This window comes from Biomphalaria glabrata, chromosome 12 (assembly GCF_947242115.1).
Source record: "Biomphalaria glabrata chromosome 12, xgBioGlab47.1, whole genome shotgun sequence".
NCBI lineage: Eukaryota > Metazoa > Mollusca > Gastropoda > Planorbidae > Biomphalaria > Biomphalaria glabrata.
Genome location: NC_074722.1, coordinates 24707005 through 24729427, shown reverse-complemented (window position 1 = coordinate 24729427; position 22423 = coordinate 24707005). Strand labels below are relative to the sequence as shown.

Below are 22423 nucleotides of genomic sequence, written 5' to 3'. Positions count from 1 at the left end.
ATCTCGCGATTTTTAGGGTGCCCCCTGAGTCCGCACAACTCTAGTAGGTACCTGACTTTAGTTGGGGATGGTAAAGGCGTTTTTTTTTATGCTGGCCACTTGACACCCTGCTCGTTAACTGTTGGCTAAAGAAGCAGATGACCTTAACACCCTCAGACCTATCGATGACAGAGTCTGAAAAAGAAACTTTAGTTTAACACAAACTATGTGTATTATTATTCCTTAGTGTACGAAATCATTCGACCTTTTATCTCTATATTGAGAGAAACAAGTTGAAGCTCTAGCTCTGACTGTACCGTCCCACACTCCCAGTGGAACATCTTACTAAATAAATGGAGGGCGAAAAGTTAATATGTAAGCAAGCTCAAGAAATTTTAACAATACTCAAAATATAATTGTGTATATATATATATATAAGAATTAAGTAAAATGCCTAGATATTTGATTTAATAAGCCTATTTAACATTGAACTGAATAAGACTTAAAAAGTACTTTCAAAAATATTTTTATTTGGCTAATTCTTTTAACACACCTACCTCCATACCCGCGCACACAGATGCACACAAACACATACCCAGACTTTAAAAGTAGTATTAGCCTTAAAATGGATATAATATAAACAACTTGGAATGATGTCTTCATAGATTTATTTAATGCAGTATTGTTACTTTATTTCCATCGAGGTAAGTTTCGGTGGGAGATCTAGCAGGCGTCTTATTCCTAGGTGTCAATCCTCTTGTGATATAGAACTTCGTTTAGCTTTTAAAAATTTCCTTGGATACTAAAATAAATAAATAAATGTCTACTTAATTTATATACAATCAAATAAAAACACATACGATTTTAAATATAAAAATATATATATCCATACGGTCTGTACAGTACAAGTGTTTCAAAATATTAAGACAACACATTTGACATGGGATCAAGTGAAACCATCCATGAGCTCCTCTCTATGTTGTTCAGTGGTTCAATTGAAACACACAAAACTTAGTTCAGGTTTTACACGAAACAAAACGAAAGGAAAAAAAAAAAACAAGAAAATCCAATGAGATTGGAAACATACCCTGGAAGTGTTTACCTATCCTACACAAAGTTTGCTTCTGGAGAATGATGTGTGTGTGTGTGTGTGAGTGTGTGTGAGTGTTATGCAATGCTGAAATCTTCTGGTGTGTGTGTGTGTGTGTGTTGTTGAGTTGGTGCAGCTTTGCGTGCGTGTGATGTTGCTGTGAGTTGTACCTAGGGATCGAACAGCGAGACACTGATCGAGTTTAGTGACTTCCTGTAGACCCAACAAAGATGTTGTAGACTTATCCATGTTGTTGTTGTTGTTGTTTAGAAAATCCATAAGATTAGTTGGTCATATATGTGAACTTTGATGACCCTAACAGTTGGAGTGATCACATCAATATATCGACTTGTTACAAATGAATAAGTTCATTATCACTTCGATATATTCAAATAGACACTCACATAATGTATGCGTCCCGTCACAAGTGTGATTGATACATTGTGCCATCCGACTCGTTAAAATAAACCTTTGTAACGGATAGATAGATAGATAGATAGATAGATAGATAGATAGATAGATAGATAGATAGATAGATAGATAGATAGATAGATAGATAGATAAATAGATAGATAAATAGATAGATAGATAGATAGATAGAGATAGAGATAGAGATAGATAGATAGATAGATAGATAGATAGATAGATAGATAGATAGATAGATAGATAGATAGATAGATAGATAGATTGACAGACAGACAGATAGATAGATAGATAGATAGATAGATAGATAGATAGATAGATAGATAGATAGATAGATAGATAGATAGATAGATAAATAGATAGATAGATAAATAGATAGATAGATAGATAGATAGATAGATAGATAGATAGATAGATAGATAGATAGATAGAGATAGATAGATAGATAGATAGATAGATAGATAGATAGATAGATAGATAGATAGATAGATAGATAGATAGATAGATAGATAGATTGACAGACAGACAGACAGATAGATAGATAGATAGATAGATAGATAGATAGATAGATAGATAGATAGATAGATAGATAGATAGATAGATAGATAGATAGATAGATAGACAGAACAGTACAAACAGACGAGTGAAGAAATACCCCAACAAAATCTAAATTCTATCTTCAAACTTTTACCTTTCGACCTACCATTCGAAACTAGATCCACCTTGAAACCGAAAGAAATTTTTTTATATATTTATCTTTCCAAATGTATAAATGTTTATTTACTGTTGGAAAAAAATGTGTGTGTGTTTATGAGGCTGTGTCACCACTAATCATGATTATCTTTACATAATAATCTATGTGTCTACATACAAATTAAAGACCTACCTGCCTTCTTAGGCTGTTTTTTTTTATGTTTGTAATGTTCCCATAGAGCCTTGAGACTACATTCTGTTTGTAAACAGAGATATACAAATACATTTTGATTAACTTTTTTCTTTATTATTAAAAATGTAATTAATTATATCATCTGCCGCTGCCTTACTATGCCTCATTAATATAGTATAACACATTGTGCTACAAGTAAATAGTACAACTTCTTACTGCAACTATGACGTTATCATGTTGTATCCTAATTGGATAGTTAACTTTACAAACCATAGTTGATAATTACATAATAAAACATGAATTATAATCTATTCACATATTAGAAACTCAATCAAAATTGTATTTTATTTTTATAACACTTGCAAACAAGACGTAAACCAAACAGGCAGGGCGGTACACTCGTATATATCAGATAAAATTCTGAGATAGCCAGATTTGGGCTACTGCTCGGGGAGCTGGGGGGGGGGAGTCTAAATGTTGTTACTACCTCCCTAAGTAATATAAGAGCCTACCTGCCCTGTATGTTCACGATTAAGATTCAGACAGACCATTAGCTCGAAAGGTGAAAATCAAACAGTCATAGATATGTTCGACAAACTCTAGGCTAAATGTTTGTTTAAATACAGTACGGAAGTCTTGTTTTGGCTAGAAATGTATTTTTGTATGAATAGAAAAAAAAAAGTACAGATAAGATTGTTTGTATATGGTTTGACAAGGTTTCCATAACTTTTTGAATACATATCACCTCCCTTATATTTGTTTCTTCTTCTCCTTGAAATAAAGCGAACTGACCCAAGAAGTGAAAACTTGAGACTCTGACATTATAGTTCCCTTTGGTACTGAATCTTGTGTACACTCATTCAATGAATGGGATTCTGGGAAGAATTATTTTTTAACAATGAAATGTTCCTCATATTTTATTTATTTTTTTAAAGATAAGTTTTATTTATAGATTTATAATGTTTTGTTTTTTTAATTTTATTCTTTTATAACATTAGATAAAATAAAAAGGGCCAAAAAAAATCACATTCGACAGACACATGTTAGTGTATATACGAGTGTATCATTTAAATTCAAAATACAGACATTCTTCGCATATGCCGTTATATTCTAAAACGAGTTTTTAAAAATGCATAATATTGATTTTACATGAACAAATCAATAAATTAATACAATGATTTTGTGTAACAATTGAACAAGACAATCGAGATGACAAGCTATAATTTTATACATATTTTTTAGCAAGTCATTTCTACATTTAAAACAAAACTAAAACATTTACTCCCATAAAAAAAATAATAAATAAAATTCAAGCACTAATAACAGAAATAGTTTGAAGAAATGTAGGCGTATTAATGTAGGGCAAAAACTATACCATTTTACCAGAATAAAACTTTTTTGTTCGTTTGGTAATTGAATCATAGAACAAACTTTATCTGTTTTAAATTTCACATGTAATGTTTAAGAGAAGCTGGACCGTGAAGGTATATTTTGTGTGCTATAGTGATACTTGTTTGCTCTTAGAATGAATAGTTATGTGTTATGCTAAATTGTAAAACTAATTTCCTCACGGATAATTGACTTATTGATATTACTATTATTATTATTAAAAATTACTTTCAGAAAGGGATCTTTTTGTAAGTTATAAGAAACCTCATTAGTATTTATAGATGGTGTAAGTACGTAACTGTCTGTGATACAGTAAAGGAATACGGGTATACGCATATTGTAGCTGTGGGGCAGATCTAGTTTCAGTTTCCATTGATTTAGATATGGTTCTCATCTCGTGCTGATTGGTGCAATGATTGTAGAGTTAGTTTAGTTAAGAAATCGGCTGCTGTATATATGACATAAATGTGTGTATGGCTGTTGCTCTATAAGGTTGCTAGAGAATCTTGTTGCACGACCGTGCACCCAAACAGAAGTTTAAGGCGGGCGTCAATGTCTTACGCATTGGGTGCAGATTGGGTGAGGCTCCGGAGCCGATTGGTGTAGACCCAGTGTGAATCTATTGCAGTTCCGTGTAAATGCGTTACTCTGGTTTAGGTTAGATGTACAGGAGACGATTGTGTGAAGATTTATGAACTGCAATAGCAACTAAATGTTTGAACCAAGGTGGTGATGCTTAATGCAACCAGATCAAACAGGCGCGTGATCGAGTGGGTTCAAGCAAAACAATAGGGGACATATTTGCCCCACACATTGCCTTGATGAATTAGAAGTGCCTTAGAAAAAGGGGGGAGGTAGGAAAAAAAAAAGTTTGTTGTTTTTTTTACGCACGCCTCTAAATGCATCGTTTTGTATTTTGTTTGATGTAAACAAAATGTGTTTCATTATGTGTTTCATTATGTGTAAGTGTCATTCAATTCGGATAAAATGGTCAATAGCTTTAATTAGTGACATTTCTGTTTTTGCTGATAAATTAATTTCATAAGTATTGCCAGATTTACTGCATCAAGAGAAAGCAACTGCGTAGAGAAATACAATAAGCAAACTTAAAACCTTACTTAAATAAGGAAATTGATAAATAAAAACAAATGTTTTTAAATATGCATGAACACCATGACCTGCATCAGTTACTAGTAAATAGACAGTAAATATAAATTTGGCTTTTATATTAAAAGCAACGCAATCATATACATATTAATCTATATATATAATAATCGAGCTCGTGTATGTTTAAAAAATGTACGTTCATATTTCATTAAATTTGTGGACGTACAGTACAGTGTATAATGTCGTGGCAGTGTAAGCAACACTATGTCCTGTTTATGACAACAGTTAAGGTACAAACCCCTCCCACCTGATCCACTTTTTTTTTGTTCGCCAAATAACAGCTTTGTCAATACTTTACGATCTTCTCTTTTATGTCTACTCAGTGTATTCTACCGTCATCTCCTGACCTTAAGTATTCATTGTGTGACAGAAAAGTTCATGTTCTGTGAGAATTGTAACGGCGAGTGAAACTGAACTAAGATTTGAGAATCCCTGACCTATGTACAAGCACACATTTCTCACCATTCATAGATTCTTTCTATAACGATTCATACAGAGTGTTTTGGAGTTTCAGTCGAATACACACCACCGCCCTCTAATCATGTCTATATAAGAGTAATTGTCAGCTGGAGCAGACAGGAAGATGGGGGTTGGGGTGGGGAGAAGACTCCCATCTAGAAATGACAATGGCGCCCGATTATGTTATTTTCGTACTCTTCGCTCTATATCTCTCCGCCCCTCCCCCCCCCCTCCCACACCTTACCTAGATCTAGGTTTTGTTAATTTTTTATTTTCACCTTGCATTTTATTTTAATATATCTGCGTCTCTGACCTCCCGTCTAGTTCAACGTGGTACGGTTCAAAGCTTAAGGCGTAGGCCTGGTACGTAGGCCTGGTACGTAGGCTTAGTACGCTAGCGTGTTTTTAGATCTCACTGTTATGTGCGTGTATGTGTTCCTTTATCAGTGTAAATATTGGTGTTTCACTATAGGTGTGTTAATGTGTGTGTGTTCCTGCATAAGTGTGTTTGTGTGTGTGTGTGTGTGTTTGCTCCCGTGTAAGTTTGCTTGTGTGCGTTCCACTATTAGTGTGTTTGTGTGTGTTCCCGTACTAGTGTGTGTGTTCCCCTAGTAATATGTGTGTGTTTGCCTAGTAGTGTGTTTGTCTGTCCCCCCCCCTATTAGTGTGTTAGTGTGTGTTCCCATATTAGTGTGCTTGTATGCTTGTTCCCGGATAAGTGTGTGTTCCCCTATAAGTGTGTTTGTGCGTGTGTTTCCGTATAAATGTGTATGTATGAGTGTTCCCGTATAGTTGTGTTTATGTGTGTTCTCCTATTATTGTTTTTTGTGTGTGTTCCCGTATAAGTGTGTTCCTGATTAAATATGTATGTGTTTGTTTCTATATAAATGTGTATGCGTGTTTTTCTCTTGTATTTGTGTGTGTGGGAATATATGTGGGTTCTTCCATCATCGCTTGCGTATGTGTGCCTGCTCCCATAAAAAGGTGTGTGTGTGACACTAAGTGCCATGTTTTAGCGATGTTTTGTGAAAGTAGTTAAATATAAAAAAAAAAGAATAAATGTATGTATGGGGGAGAGGGGTGAAAGGTGAAAGTTGACTTCCGACTTGATTATAGAGTTAATTTTATTGAAGATGCGAAAACGCTTTAAACCTTTCTATTTTGTTGGTTTTAAAGAGTTGCCTTGTTAGTTCAAATCTAGCTCGCCCCGCGCACAGTCCTTTGTCTCTAAAGACTTCTTGACTAACTACAGTACATACTAAAGTCCTCTTCAAGCCCAATGCGCTTGTCAAGTTGAAAGCACCAACAACATTCATGGCATAATGTGGCCAGCGCAACGACATGGGACCCAAGTTAGAACTGTGTGAACTCATTCCTGACCCAAACTCTCGTACTTAATTCCAGTATCTCCACCAGGAGTTGAACTAGGGACTTTGGCTTTACTACCCGGCCAGCCTATCCATTTTAAATTCATAGACTCGTGTATTATTGTAAGTTGCATGTTTGATTACCCCAGATCATAAAACAGTAGTGTATTCCCCCAGGTCGAGCTATGTTCTATTCTCATACCGACTACTCTATAGTTCATTTCACATACGGCATTCTGTTTTAAAAATATCTCCTATTGTCTACCTAAGTACTTTATATACCATAGTCCTAAATGTATCAAATGTCCGATATTCATCAGTCCTATGAACAGAGTAGTCCTATATAGATAGCATAGTCCTACATACTTTATTTAAGTCCTATTATCACCCGAGTCCTTTGGGCGCGGTGATGAGTGGTTAAGCGCTTGGCTTCCGAACCTGAGGTCCTGGGTTCAAATCCCGGTGTAGGCTGGGATTTTTAATTTCGGGACATTTAGGGCGCCCCTGAGTGCACCCAACTCTAATGGGTACCTGACTTTAGTTGGGGTAAGTAAAGGCGGTTGGTCGTTGCACTGGCCACATGACACCTTGCTCGTTCACCATTGGCCATAGAAACAGATGACCTTAACATCATCTACCCTATAGATCGCAAGGTCTGAAAGGGAAACTTTACTTACTCGAGTCCTACAAGTAGTTTTGTTTTATATTCATCGTAGTCTGATTATCTTACTTTTGCATGTATTAGTCCTGTATTCTTGTTTTATAAACGCAAAAATATTTTTTTATTATAAGGACCCTGATTTTTCTTTGTACAAGACCCAAGCTATTTTCTAATGGAGCCGCGAATTTTCTGTCATTTCCCGCGTAATTTCTCAGTGTATTTGTGACTTACCTTCTAGTCAACTACATTTGTTTGGACATTTAGCCGTCTCCTTTTTTATGATAATTATTCTGTATAGTGATCCATTAATGTTCAAAAAAATCTTGTTTGTAATATAACTTTTTAATTAAAACTTTTAACAATCAAATGCTCTAGAATCTAGATTAATAATGAAATCGTATTATCTATTAAATACATTCCATCAGAAAGGACTTGTGCAAATATGCAAGACCTATTAACATCCTAACCAAAATGTGTTGGTAGGAACTCTCGACTTTTAAGTTTGAAGGGCATACTTCTAATACCAGAAGCAAGCTATAATTTTTCAATTCAACCAAATATTATGTACGTTAAAAAAAAATGGTAGTCTCCTGAAAGCTGTTGGTTGTTGAGCTCATGCAAATGATATTTTAACCATCAGAGCAAACAAATGTTAATTTCCTGATTTTACAAATGTTGTTATTAAATTTAGTTTGATTAATACCTTTAGCACATTTCCTAGACTTTTCAAAAAGTGATTAGTGGTTTCTTTGGATAAAGAACAGAATGTTTGGTATTCCCAGCCATCACTAGACCTACACGAGAGTTTTAATGTTTAGTAGTTTGTTTGTTACTCCTTTTCTTTATATATTTTTTTTCCCTGCCTGCTTCCGCCTTTTATGACTATGTTTAAGAAAACAGTTCTAAATTTTAATATTTTTGAATAGACTTTTTCTTTTCGTGCTCAGAGTCTGTGACGGCCAAGGAAGTATGTCAAGAGTTAAGGTGATAAAAACATTCTATGTAGGTAGCGGCTTAAAGTACACACTAAGAAAGCGTAATAAATTGTATACACATTTTTGTCTAATACAAACAAACTAAACAATTATAATGGTGTATCTAGAACTGGAATCATTAGCCCAACACTGCAACTTTGCATCTCGATGTCTCACTTCAGTAGAGCTTTTAAGGATAGGTTCAAGCTATAATTTAATGTTTATATTTTTTAAATATTTTCTTTTCTAATTTTTTAACATTGTAATTTTGTGACTTGAAATGACAATTGACAAGATTCTACTTTAATGTTTTATTGTCACACAAAACGAACTATATTCTTGTTCATTGTGAATCAACGTTTTCATTTAAAAATTATTTTAAAAGACGTTTGCTTTTCGCTATTAGTTTTCTTTAAATGACATTATCGTTTGACACATTTTATGCGCCGTACCTAATCTTTGTTTGTTTTACATGTTTCGGATATTCCTTCCGATTCTGGAGATAATCACATCCTTTTCCATAACTCCCGTATAGCGACGGGGCATGGCGGCGCGTGGGGTTCAAACCCGGGACTTTTGAGACCACCAAACGTCAGTCTAGAGCTCATACTACTCCAGCAGGCAGTCATCCATTATCCTTTATCCGATGTATATCTTATAAGAATACCATGATGTAATACCATCTATCTTTACACGCATCTATCAAACATGCTCACATACATACTTATGTTTATATAACGTTTTTCAAAATGGTAATTTGAACTGTATCAAAAATTATCACATCTAGGTCACAAACGGATCTGACCTCTACACCGTCTGCATTTTCTTTGATTTCATATTAAAACCACACTGGCGTTTACTTTGAATGTACAATATCTGTCCAGACTGGTTCACAGAAAATGTCTTTATAAGAACCCCTACATATTTCGAACGTTTTTCACCGGACAACGCAGTGACCATTAACTTTATCTATCTTCCATTTTCCTCCGATAAACAAGAAACCCGCCAGAAAAAAATATCCCAAATCTGACGATTTAGAAACTGTTAGTTTGTGTGTTGCTCTTCATTGTACAGTTTTAAATTTTTACTGACAATACTTTAAATCTTACAATTGGCAACACTGTGTCTCCTTGCGGCATGCCCAAAATGTATAAATGCAGTTCCTGATTTACGACATTGCTTCAACCCACGATAACCCCCAGAAACTCAAAAATATACATTTTCGTTAACTAAATAAAATATGCACAGTAATTTTATTTTTTTTAATAAATAGAAGAAAAATGAGATTAATTGTACAAGTACTCTATTATGTCTTCTAAAACGTGGGTTGCTTTAGATACGAGTATTATTTTAATAAGTGGGTTTTTATTAAGGCCTTTGAAAAGAGTATGAACCTCCACAAAAATCCTGTCCCGGGGCCTCCAGTGAGTTAAATCCGGCACTGTATCTATCTATCTATATTTATATATATATATATATAAATGCATGTAATGATACAGAGATTTGATTGTGGGTTTTCGTTTTTTGTGTATATGCCTGTTATATGAGTTTCTCGGCTCAGTTTTACATGGAGGGAAAGAGGTAGGATTAAAGATCTGTACGCTCCATATTTTCTCCAAGTGGACAGTGGATAACTTGGATGGGCAATAGGGGCGGACAGCGGATAAAGTGGTCTTGGCTTAATGGTTGTTTCCTAAAGACAAACATGCATTTATTGAGCGTAAAGTGTTAAGCTGGTCCTGAAGGCTAGATACGTGGATGCCAAGTAGATCTACTTTATTGAGGACATAGATAGGACAGAATCATTTTCATTCCATCCCAGGCACGAGACATGGTTTCTAAATGCAGTGTCCTATGTATGTAATAGCTACACCCTCATGAAGAGACGCTGGGAAATAATCTGGACTATGATCAGTTCCATGCTTATTTTATTTCTTAGTAGAATTCGGTTAATCGGTCATGCCGTTTATTTGGATGGAATCCTAAAGCATAGATATTATCTTGACACACAGAACATGCTCGTTCAATCAGGCTAGCCAGTTAATAAGGCAAACTGATGGCATCGGGGTACTCTAGTTGTATTTATAAGCTTTTTCTGTCTCTTTGTCCGCCCGTCCGTTAATCTATCTATCTATCTATCTATGTATCTATGTATCTATGTATCTATCTATCTATCTATCTATCTATCTATCTATCTATTTATCTATTTGTCTGTCTGTCCGTCCGTCCAATCTAGTTTCTGGGAAAGTGTAGTTGTGTCGTTCAGATGTGTATGTGTGTCAATTTAGCTGTTATCTGTGTGCCAGTGTCAGTGATCTTGATTAATAATTCTTCATATGCTTTTATCTATCTATCTATCTATCTATCTATCTATCTATCTATCTATCTATCTATCTATCTTTCTATCTATCTATCTATCTATCTATCTATCTATCTATCTATCTATCTATCTATCTATCTATCTATCTATCTATCTATCTACCTATGCATAAGTACATAGTTGTACATGTTTGAACTTTAATAAATATGTTTACATTGTTGTAAGAAGCTTGGATATTGATGTCACTGTAATTCTGAAAATCACCTGACTTACATTGATTTATTATTAATATTCTTCTTCAGTATGAACATTTTACCCTGGAGTTAGAGTAAAATCTGTTTACTGTTAAATTTGTAAAATTTAAACGCATTATAAGTGCAATTTGCAGGATAACTTTTACATTCACACAACAGTAAAGGTCATCACTATTTAATACACGTTAAATCAATATTAAATCAATGTTGAAATAATGCAACAGTTATTGTGTTAGTGCCACTATCAAATATTCGCTTCTAAAACGTGTCAACGTGTCCGTATTCTGGGTAGCTCTCGACATAAAACAAAGTAATATTGCGGTTCTTGGATGCTAAGGATATAGTTGAAATAAAGGCACTGACTAGATATCACCATCGTATGGCGTATGAATCTTAGAAATATAAAGAAGTTCATAAAGTTAATTTCATTGATAAAAATTTGGTAAGTAGCAACCATACAAGACTCGCGCAGAAGTCATGTACATTTTTAAAAAGTAAAGACTTTGAAAGGAATCATTGCAGGTCGTGCGATATGCGCTCTGGACTGTGGTCTTTATAGTTATGGGTTCGAGCCATGCCCGCCGCTATATATACAATAGTTATATGCAGTAAACAATAGTTTTATGTAGATATATACACAGTAGATATATACAAATCTATACACAATAGTTATATGTAGTAAACAAAAGTTTAATGTAGATACATACACAGCAGATATATACATACCAATACACAATAGTTATATGCAGTATATAATAGTTATATGTAGATATTTACACAGTAGATAAAAATATATACAGATCTATACACAATAGTTATATGCAGATCTGTAAACAATAGTTATATGCATATCTATACACAATTAATTTATGCAGATCTATACACAATAGTTTCATGTAGATATATACATAATAGTTATATGCAGATCTATACACAAAAGTCATATGCAAATCTGTAAACAATAGTTTTATGCAGATCTATACATAATAGTGTTATATGTAGATTTGTAAACAATAGTTTTATGCAGATATATACTCACTAGATATATGCAGATCTATACACAGTAGATATATGCAGATCTATACACAATAGTTATATGTAGATCTGTAAACAATAGTTTTATGCAGATGTATACTCACTAGATACATGCAGATCTATACACAATAGCTATATGTAGATTTGTAAACAATAGTTTTATGCAGATATATACTCACTAGATATATGCAGATCTATACACAGTAGAAATATGCAGATCTATACACAGTAGAAATATGCAGATCTATACACACTAGATATATGCAGATCTATACAGAATTGTTATATGTAGCTTTATATACAATAGTTCTATGCATGTTCGTTAGATCAATGTGTTCTTACAAATCAGCCAAGTTAGCAACAGAGTTGGACATGCAAGGCATATAGATGAGAGAAACGATTAGGGTGGACATTAAACAATCATTCCAGTGACCAGTTAATGACCACCAGAATGGGACGCTGGCTAAAGTGTTCCCGGGCGGGACGTGACATTATAACCGTGAACGAGACGAGCTTACGATGAAATAAACAAAAAAAAAACAAAACAAAACTACAATTATAAAAGCAAGACAAGTCGAGACAGGGGGGGAGGAGGGGTTGACGGAGATCACCCCCCCCCCTTTTTTTTTTGTTAAATTGCTAACAGTGGATCAATATCTGTGCTGGGAATCCACTTCTGGATAAACAAGATCATGGATGAGGGAGTAACATGATGGATATTGGCTTTCAGCCCTCGTAAAACACTCACACGACGCATGAGTTCTACGAAAAAATATTTAAAAAAAACTAACGAGAGAAGAATATGGAGGGGACGGGGGGGGGGGCATTGCTAGAATGATTGAAGTGTAAGGTATCGGAGAACATCAGTGGGGGGGGGGAAATAAAAAGGGACGGGGTGTAGCGTCGTTCTTATCTTGTCATCATGGGGACAGAAACGGAAGGTTTAGGCTCCAAGTTTGTGTGTCGGTGGGAGGGGGGGGGGAGAACGGAATGGTTAGGCTCCAAGTTTGTGTGTCGGTGTAGGCTGAATTCCTTAGCTACGTAGAGACCAGACAATTTATGTTCGATTCCTTTTAGATCTAGCTGGGGATTGTTTTTTAATCTGCGGTGGATTTGGGGTCTAAAACACAGGGGCGCTGCACTGGGACGCTGCACTGGGGGCGCCAATCAATGTGACCTACACACATGAAGAGTGCATTTTGTATTTTAATACCCATTGCTTAAAATTAAAATAAAAGTTTATTAACAACGAGAGCTATGTTCTCGTACTTTTGCTCCAATGTCTGGTCGTGTGGTATGCTCTTCCAACTATCATTGGATAGTCCCGGGTTTGAACTCTGCTGTCGTGAAGGAGCCTTATTCGGTATAAACTTCATGTCTGAAAACTCACAAGTCGAATCCCAGGTTCTTATCCCCAACTCTTGATTCTGTTGACGCAACATCATTGTCGCAGGAAGTCTTTACATGCCAGTGGCGTGGCGTTGTTCAGTGGTTTGGGAAGAACCTATTACCTGTAATCATGATAGTATCCTCTGTATTCATAGTGATACACGTTGAGAAATTATATTTCACTTCTAATACATAGTAAGTAAAGTTAACTTCCCCCCTTGTGGTCAACAGGGCAGTTTTTTTTTTAATTTTATTCTTACCTGATCTTATAAGTTACTGACGCTACTTCAACAAGAGACGATAATAACGTCCGCGCATACCCAGATGTTAATCTGGTGAAATATAAATTCTGATGTCATTGGTTTGCCGGCTGATTGAAGCAATCCGGTACATGCTCTAATGGCACTAGGGAACACTTTTCCGAATTTTACATAGCATATATAGAACATGCCTTTAATCAGGGGCGTAGTAAGAAATTTGCCATCATTTGGAGGTCCGGGGGCTTGACCTTTTTGGTGGCCCTGCATTTTACGTAATATTTAATATTTAATGTAAAAACAACACTCATTTAGGGGCCTCCCTCAAGTGGGGGCCTGAGGGGTCAAATTCTCTCCCTCTCCCCCACCCTAGCTACGCCACTGCCTTTTATAGTCTTGTCGATAAATTTTAGGTATAAAATGTTGCGTTTGCCTTCGTATCTGTAGCGGCTCTTTCAGTTCTAGTGACATTTATAGCAGCTATCGTTCTAGTGCTTTTAGTGATTAAAACAAGTTTTCCCTTTCAGACCTTGCACAGATGATGTTATAGTCATCTATTTCTTTGGCCAACGGTTAACGAGCAGGGTGTCATGTGACCAGCATAACGACCAACCGCCTTTACTTTCCCCAACTTAAGTCAGGTACCCATTAGAGTTGAGTGGACTCAGGGGCGCCCTAAAAATCCCATTCTTTACCTAGACTCAAGGAGCTTAGGTTCGGCCATGATGCGCTTAACCACTCAGCCAACGCGCCCCCCGCTTGAAGTGATAATTAAAGAATAATTGTAGTGGTAATGTTATTTATAACAAAATTTGCGTCCTTATTTTCATGTTCTTCAATTCATTTAAAGCCTACTACAGTATTGGAGTCTTTGTTGTTGTTGTTTTACCCAATATAAATATAAATATAATAAATATAAATCTATTTAACTAACAAAGACATGTCATTGGTGTTCTTGAGTAGCTGTAGGTAGCTCTAGATATCTACAAGAGTTTTGAGATTGTCTTCACCTCATTAAAGTAGAGTTGGCCTTATGCCGTAACTGTCATATCCTAAAGGTACGGAATATTTACAGAAAGGTCACGTGGATATCTTGAAAAGATTTATGTAAAAACGTGATGTGAATAAAAAAAAAAGAAATATTAGTTTAATTTATTGGTAATATAATGAATAGTTTTATCAAGTGCAATAATGCTCACAAAGTTAATCCCCCCCCCCCAAATCGTTTCTTCAATAAAGGGGGGCTTTCTTAACAATCATGGATGAATCAACTGTCTTATATAAATTGAAGATGTTAAATTTTTCTGCTATTATAACTTAGTGGTTAGTACGATAACTCGGTAAGGGGTGGGGCATAGAACATCAATTTTGAATTAATAGTTCCGCTGTGTTTGCGTCTCCAAGAGATGAGCTCTACGTCTGCTAGTAATCGAGTGTATATGTGTTCCGGAAATGATGTAAATGAAAGGGGCGGGGCATACAGACAGGAAACACATGGGTAATGGTGGGAGTGAAAGAGATTACTTGGGACTGACTTGGAGATTAAGCAAAGAAATGGAGAGTCGTAATGTTAATTGTAGTTTACACCATTCGCTCTAAGGAGACTAGCAATAATTTTGTCATCTAATATAATTTTCTTAATAAATATTTGAAGCTTTTTATTTGAATACGCCAACCATTGAAACATCTTGCTGTCTGGTCTAAACTTTCAACAAAACCAACTAGTACAAACAAATAATACATTTTATTAATTCAGAAATGGGTTAAAATATGTAGATTTCTTCCACCCATAAATGTACTTATGTACGTAAACAAAAATACAAAATGAAGTACAGAGGTTCATAATGGACCACCTTGTAAAATGTTTAACTTGTTTCGGATGTTCCTTCAGAGTCGAAGATAGTTACTTCCCAGTCCGAACCTCCCGCAGGATGGGAGCGGCAGGGTTTGAACCCTCGACCATCGATAAATCTGAACGACAGTCCAGCGCGCAAACTGCACGACCAGGCAGCCATCCCGATGTTGATGTACATGCGTTTAAACCAGTAAAAACACTATTGGTGGTATTTTTCAATGCTTAACCGTTAACCACAAATTCAATTGATATTGTTGCACATTACACAGGATGCACTTTAGAATATTTGCATAATCACGGTGCACCTGTACAGGGCACACACACACGCTGGACGCACATGCTCAGGATAACATTGCAAAGAGCTTACATACTAATGGTGCACATGTATAGGGCTAACATATACCGGTGCACAAGGTGCCGTGCACAAGGTGCACATACACAAGATGCACGTGCACAGCCCTCGATTACACGGACACTTGCGCCCTAAACACGAAATGCTTTCTGCCCAGACTAGAGACTAGATTCTAAGCTTAAGTTCCATCGATACACTCTGTTTTGAAAACGACGCATGCTTAAAGCTAGGAAATTGGGACCTTTGATTCAAAAAGGAAAAGAAACAAACCGAAACAAAGAATATATTTGTGTAATAAAATATATTACAGATCGAGTTGAAGAACGCCCACTATTGTATCTATCTAAATGTGTAATACACAGTAGCCTTTATTGCAACATGGGGGCAGGTTGCGCGGTGTATGTTTATACATAACAGCCAATAACTGCAACATGGACGCCCCCTTCCCCCTTCTGGTGGACCATTGCAAGGTGCTATAAATAACAGTCATGTTTACATTGCGCGTGAGGTGATCTTATGTCAGATGTGATCAACGTGCATATGTTTGTGGACGTCACGGTATTTGTAAACAAACGCTCAGTAGGGTGCGCGGCAATACGTAAGCTGACATACGGGTAAACGAGGCGCAGACCTGGGCAAGTAGAATTTACCTTTTGAAGCCCTTGCGTAAAACATCGATTTTTGTATGACATATTTTGTAAGCTTGGATTAAATTATATGAATATTATGTATAAATGTGTATACTTTACTAAGCTAACTAATAACAGTAGAAAGACTTTGGGGGAGGTACCTCCTTCTATCAAGCGCTTCCCCAGGTGATGGATTAAGGAAAAGCCTATTGAGTATCAAAAAAAAACAAAAAAAAAACAGACACGGTCCAACTGCTTTGGAGTCATAGAGGATGAGGTGGGGTATTCCAGTGGTTAGGAGATTCACTTACAACATTTTATAAATTCAGAGGATTGATTGAGAAAAGCGAGTATAGTGAGCTAAAATTGTTACGTTAACTATGGATAGGATTCAGGGGCGGACTGTGTGTTAAAATCGGCCCGGGCATTTCTATACCACCCGGCCCTTAAATTGTATATTATATGATGGACATTCATTTCGAGGTCTATCTGTCCTCAAAGTCATTATGTCAAGTTTGATAGTGTATCGATAACTGAACGCGTGCATACAATGAAATCTATCTTTGTAAGAAATATAGTAGGCCTTACGTTGCTTTTTAATCGCTAAAAGTGTGGGTCCTAAAATTATGAAGGATGTTAACTATTACATTATTTCGGAAAGTGTGTTAGATTAAATTACCATTATACTATAGAGTCTGTAAAGATTTTAAAAAAAAACTCGCCGCTCAGACGGCCTCTTTTACAATAACTTATAATTACTGTTATTAAAAGTTTAATACGTTATATAATGGCATTCATGAGGCCCTTTAGGTGTCCCTACCGGGTATCGGCCCACCGGGCATTTGCCCCAATGCCCATATAGCCAGCCCTGATAGGAATCCATCTAGGAGAGATAAGTCCGAAACGAAATAACTGCTGTCTTGCAGATGATCTTGGATGATCAAAGGCTATGGGAGCACACCCAGAAAGAAAATCAGGCTAAAGTCGAAGTCAATGGGCCTCCTGGCGCATAGCACATTGGCACGCAACTTTGTGTTAGACTAAGTAGGAGCAGAAAGACTATTATCTACATTGAACAAGACTTTTCTTTATCACGTGATAGAGGGCTAACATAGATTGACGCTTGGGTAGTCTGTAGTTACAAAGATATAGAACTAATACGAGTAAAACAATTTTATAAAATAAGTAAACTGAAAGGTTTTATATAATAATATTAATAATAATAATAATAATAAGGCTTGTCTTCCAGTCGGAAGATTAGCGAGGAATGCAGTATTTCCCGTGGCTGCGCAGCCCCAGCTGTGACCTACATATTTCGCCACATTCAGGGCAAGCATAACCATTGTCCTAAGGTGGTCGATTTAGATTTTCTTTTCGCCGTCTGCATTTGTCCTCGGCGGCGGATTTTCTTTTGGTCTCCAATGTGTATCTCGCGTCCTTGGTGAGTGACCTCCAGCTGTCTCGTTCTGAGGCCGCATCTATATATGTAAGCATAAAATGTCATGTTCTCTGTTTTTGAGTTTTATCAGTGATGTCCCAACCTGTTGAATGCAGGCCTTATCACAGTGGCGTAGCTAGGGGATTTGCCATCATTTGGGGGCTGGGGGGGGCGCTTGACCTCTTTAGGGGCCCCTACAATTTGACATTCGACTTCATGACATGCGATAATAGTGTAATATTTAATATTAAATGTAAAAAAAATAATTTCGGTACCGCACTGTCAATGAAATCTAAAAACAAAGTGGGGTCCCTGGGGGATTTTCAAATTCCCCCACCCCCATCGCCTCCACCTTATCTACGCCACTCCGTTATCCCCTCCCTTGATACTTCTACTCGCAGGGCGTTATGGTACTACAGCACCTCGATTCTATTGGACTATTTATTTATTTTTTTTTTGCGCTCTAATTCGGCTCATCACATGCTCAGAAAAGTGTTAGTTCTCCAGGCCAATAAGTTCGCCAATGAGTCTTTGTTCTATTGGTCTACCTACATACTGACTGCCACGAACGTCATTTCCTTAAGAGTTTGTCTCCGACTTATTTAAGTTTTACCCCTTTAGCTGCATCCTTTGCTAAGTCTATACATTTTTTTCTAGATTTGATTGTGTACAGGGCGGTACCGACATTTTCATGCACGTGATGACGTCAACGGAAGAGATAACGTCACAGAGACAGGAAGGAGACGCTACTGAACGCCCCCGCCACCTTTAGTTTAAGGTGTGGATTTCGTCTTTATAAAGCACAAGCGATCTTTGTGTCTGAGTGACGTACAATAAGTAGTTGATACGCTTACTTTGTTCGTGGTCTAAACAACTCTAAACGGATAGCAATACTATACATTACATTTGATCCATTGGATAACAGAAGTAGCAATAGTCGCATCAAATGATACAAAACAGTTTAATACGCGATTTTAAAAATAATTTCAAAAATTGGAATTAAAAAAATGGTAAGGCGTTTCACTTCCGAATCTAGGTGTCTCGGGTTCGAATCTTGGTGAATTTGAATTTTTAGGCCCCCCCCCCTTTCGAGTTCTCCCAACTGTAATGGATACCTGACATTATTTCGGAAAAAAATAAAGGCGTTTGGTCGTTGTGCTGACCACGTGACATCATCATTAGCGATCGGCTACAGAAATAGATGGCCTTTTACATCATCTGCCTTATAGATCGCAAAGAGCTATATGGAGGCACCTTTTTTTTTCTTTATTATTCGTTATTAATTTGCTATTCATAAGCTTCAGAAATGCACTACTTAAGAAACTGGATAGCGCTTGATATAGGTCTCGAAGCCACTTCAGTTTGGATTCTCTTTTCACTCCCACAACTTGGCACCTAAACCTGGGCCAGTTAAAGACACAAAATTAAAAAGACATTTCTTAGTCCGTATGCTAAGACAAACACACATACGATCTCTTCACTGTCCAGGTGCTAACGAACACGGTCCTGGTTAGCCTCCACTAGTAGAGAGCTCAATCAATTAATATGATTACAATCTCTCATTAACAAGACTTGACGACACAGACATAAACACGTGTAAAAATGTATTCACTGTTTTGTTTGTTTATTTTTCCAAGGAACCACTGTTAATGATAAGATAAGATAAAAAGATAATTCGGTGGAGCACTTAAAATACATGACAATACAATAACACTTAAACAAAGTCTCCAGTTACATCGAATGCTTCCACAGACTCCCACGCATGGAGTCTTGCACAGGTCCAACCAAACCCGATGTTAATAAAGTCAATCAATACTAGACATTCAAGCTGCTTAAACAACAAACAAACAAACAAACAAAAAAAGTTGGCATTTCATTTGCCTCACGATCTTCGCTGCCACACTAGACGATTTATGCGGAACCGAACAAAACTACGTAGTTTATCGAACGAAATTCACTTAAGAAAAATCATCTAAATGTCATCTTATTTTATTGTATTGGTTGTAGGGGATCTCAAAGTGACGTGAACTTTGAACCCATTGATTTATTTCATTTTAGTAGGCTCCCGTCTGGCTCCATTAAGCACTTAATTTTGTGTGACTCAGCAATATGCCAGATTTTCGTTGTCTCTTTTTGTAAGGCCATCTATATCTTTTAAAAAAAGAAAACAAATTATCGAAATATTTTAACATTTATATCTTAATTACTCCAGGAAATGGGGGGAAAAAACAAAACCAACGTAAAACATCTGCCTTGTTCCTTTGATTTTCTTCATTATCTTAGTATCAGTGTGGGTCTTATCATTTGTGTGGCAATGTGTAGGAGTGAGAAGATGTAATAGAATGTGTGAGTGTGAACGCGTATACGAATCTGTGAATTTGAGAATGTAAGACTGTGTTTATATGGAAATGTGTGAAGGAATGTGTGAGTGTGAATGTGTGTAGTTGTCAATGTGTGAAAGTGTGAGAATGTGTGAGTGTGAACGTGTGGGTCTAAAAATTGTAGTTAGGGCTGAAATTGTGTGGGATATAAGCAGAGACAATAGCTTTCTAGCTTCTTAGCTCCTGAGTTTCAAGATAGAGAGATAGATAGATAGATAGATAGATAGATAGATAGATAGATAGATAGATAGATAGATAGATAGATAGATAGATAGATAGATAGATAGATAGATAGATAGATAGATAGATAGATAGATAGATAGATAGATAGATAGAAAAATATAACATTGAATTTATTACTATCCTACTTCATTCTCCTTGCTTACGCTTTGTTGCTCTCTCTCTCTCTTTTTCTGTCCGTCTCTCTCTCTCTCTCTTTCTGTCTGTTTCTCTCTTTCTGTCTCTCTCTTTCTGATAAAGATAATAAATGGGGACTGTTAGGTACCTTTTTGCTTTTTGTTCTTGTTAAAGGGACTAATATAATCAATGATACATTTTGTTAGCTTTGTGTAAGTGATATATCTGGTGAAGTCTGTTCTCTGGTAATAAGAACTGATAAGAACTCAACGACAGTGTTACCACATTGGGGTACACAGTGTGATCTGGTTATGAAGCAATACATGAGATTTTAAAATAAGGACAAAAACTGGTTGAAATGCATTCATTTTATTAAGGTATCATAAAGATGTGTGACTAGATAAGAATATTCCCCTGAGTTGGCATTATGTTTCGCTTCTTGTTTTAAACTCATCAATTTTTTTCTTTCTTCTATTGTTTACAGGAAAATGTTTGTTGGTGGATTATCTTGGCAGACGACAGGAGGTGTGTATCTTACGTTAATATCTATGTGTGTAAGTGTGGCTGTATGTGTGTGTGTGTAATGTTTCAGGCCCGGACTTTGAAATGTTGAGGCTTAGCGCAAATAAACTATGCAGGCCTCCTATTATTACGACTTGAGACGGCCCCGTAGAGTTTAACTGTTGCAGCTTGGGGAAAGGGTTTTGGGGGTAGCTTTGTGACTTCACGTGTACCTTGAGCTGTAGAAGTTTTGTTGTTTTATTCTGACATAGGAGAAACTGAAAACAGGAAAACGTCAAGTCGGGATACTCCCTCAGTCTCGAGGTCTGACACGGTATACCCGTAGATCAGGACCTGTTACAAGTTTTATAATCTCTCTCTCTTACTTAAGAATATTAGTGCTACATTGTAATAAATAATTGTATAGTCATTAAGCCATTGATTCAATCGACTAGCAGGTCTCCTGTGTATAGTGTGACAGTAGTTCAAAATATGAAATGTTTGCATTCAAACATCTGTAAGTTAGAACAAGTGTTCATTACAACAATGAGAAATGAAACATGTGTACTATAGTGAGACAAAACTACAATATTACGTATATCGTGCTGTTACTTACTATTGTTTCTAGATTGGTACAGCTATACTTCATTACTTTTTACTTATAGCATTGTGATGACTGGTGTATTTATTTTTGTCTCTTCCAGTCTGTTTCTATTTAATATATATATTAGACAACAGTTATATGCACGTTTTAAATGACATTTATTCCACAAAATGTAACTTAACCTTCGTTGTACATTTTTTCTGAAAAGGTGCTTCCTTTTCACGATGTAATCAAATCACATGTATATACAGTATTGGTTGTCTCCCTTCCTAAGATCCTTAAATAGAATTTAAAAAATTGCCGATAACACCAATTAACTTTTTATTTAGTCAATAAAAAAAACAACAACTTTAAAAACATAATAAAACATAAACTCTAGTTTTAAAATATTTTTTTATATCAAACTTTATATCATATTCTATTATGTTGTGAAAGTGAAGCTATGAAAACGGTCCAAAGTCCTAACCTCCAACTCTGAACACATAGATAGACTAGAACACATCAGATAGACTAGAACACATCAGATAGACTTAAACAAATCAGATAGACTAGAACACATCAGATAGACTAGAACACATCAGATATAGACTAAAACACATCAGATATAGACTAGAACACATCAGATATAGACTAGAACACATCAGATAGACTAGAAC

At 36.1% G+C, this 22423-nt stretch overlaps 1 protein-coding gene and 1 long non-coding RNA gene across 8 annotated transcripts in view; one reads left to right on the top strand and one right to left on the bottom strand.

Annotated features, from left to right (window-relative positions):
* LOC106061348 (RNA-binding protein Musashi homolog 2-like) overlaps positions 1-22423 on the top strand; it is a 291717-nt gene that overhangs the window by 2079 nt on the left and 267215 nt on the right. For all 7 annotated transcript variants that reach the window (XR_008773920.1, XM_056005718.1, XM_056005716.1 and 4 more), the window contains exon 2: positions 21147-21187. Coding sequence is in view for 6 of the 7 variants with exons in the window: in XM_056005718.1 (XP_055861693.1) it covers positions 21147-21187 (41 nt within the window). In the remaining variant the exon portion in view is untranslated. The remainder of the gene's footprint in view (positions 1-21146; positions 21188-22423) is intronic.
* On the bottom strand, positions 5-2759 carry LOC129921998 (uncharacterized). The gene is made up of 3 exons (XR_008773921.1): positions 2595-2759; positions 2379-2441; positions 5-781 (listed from the first exon to the last, which is right to left on the bottom strand). It is a non-coding gene; the product is annotated as an uncharacterized LOC129921998 (long non-coding RNA).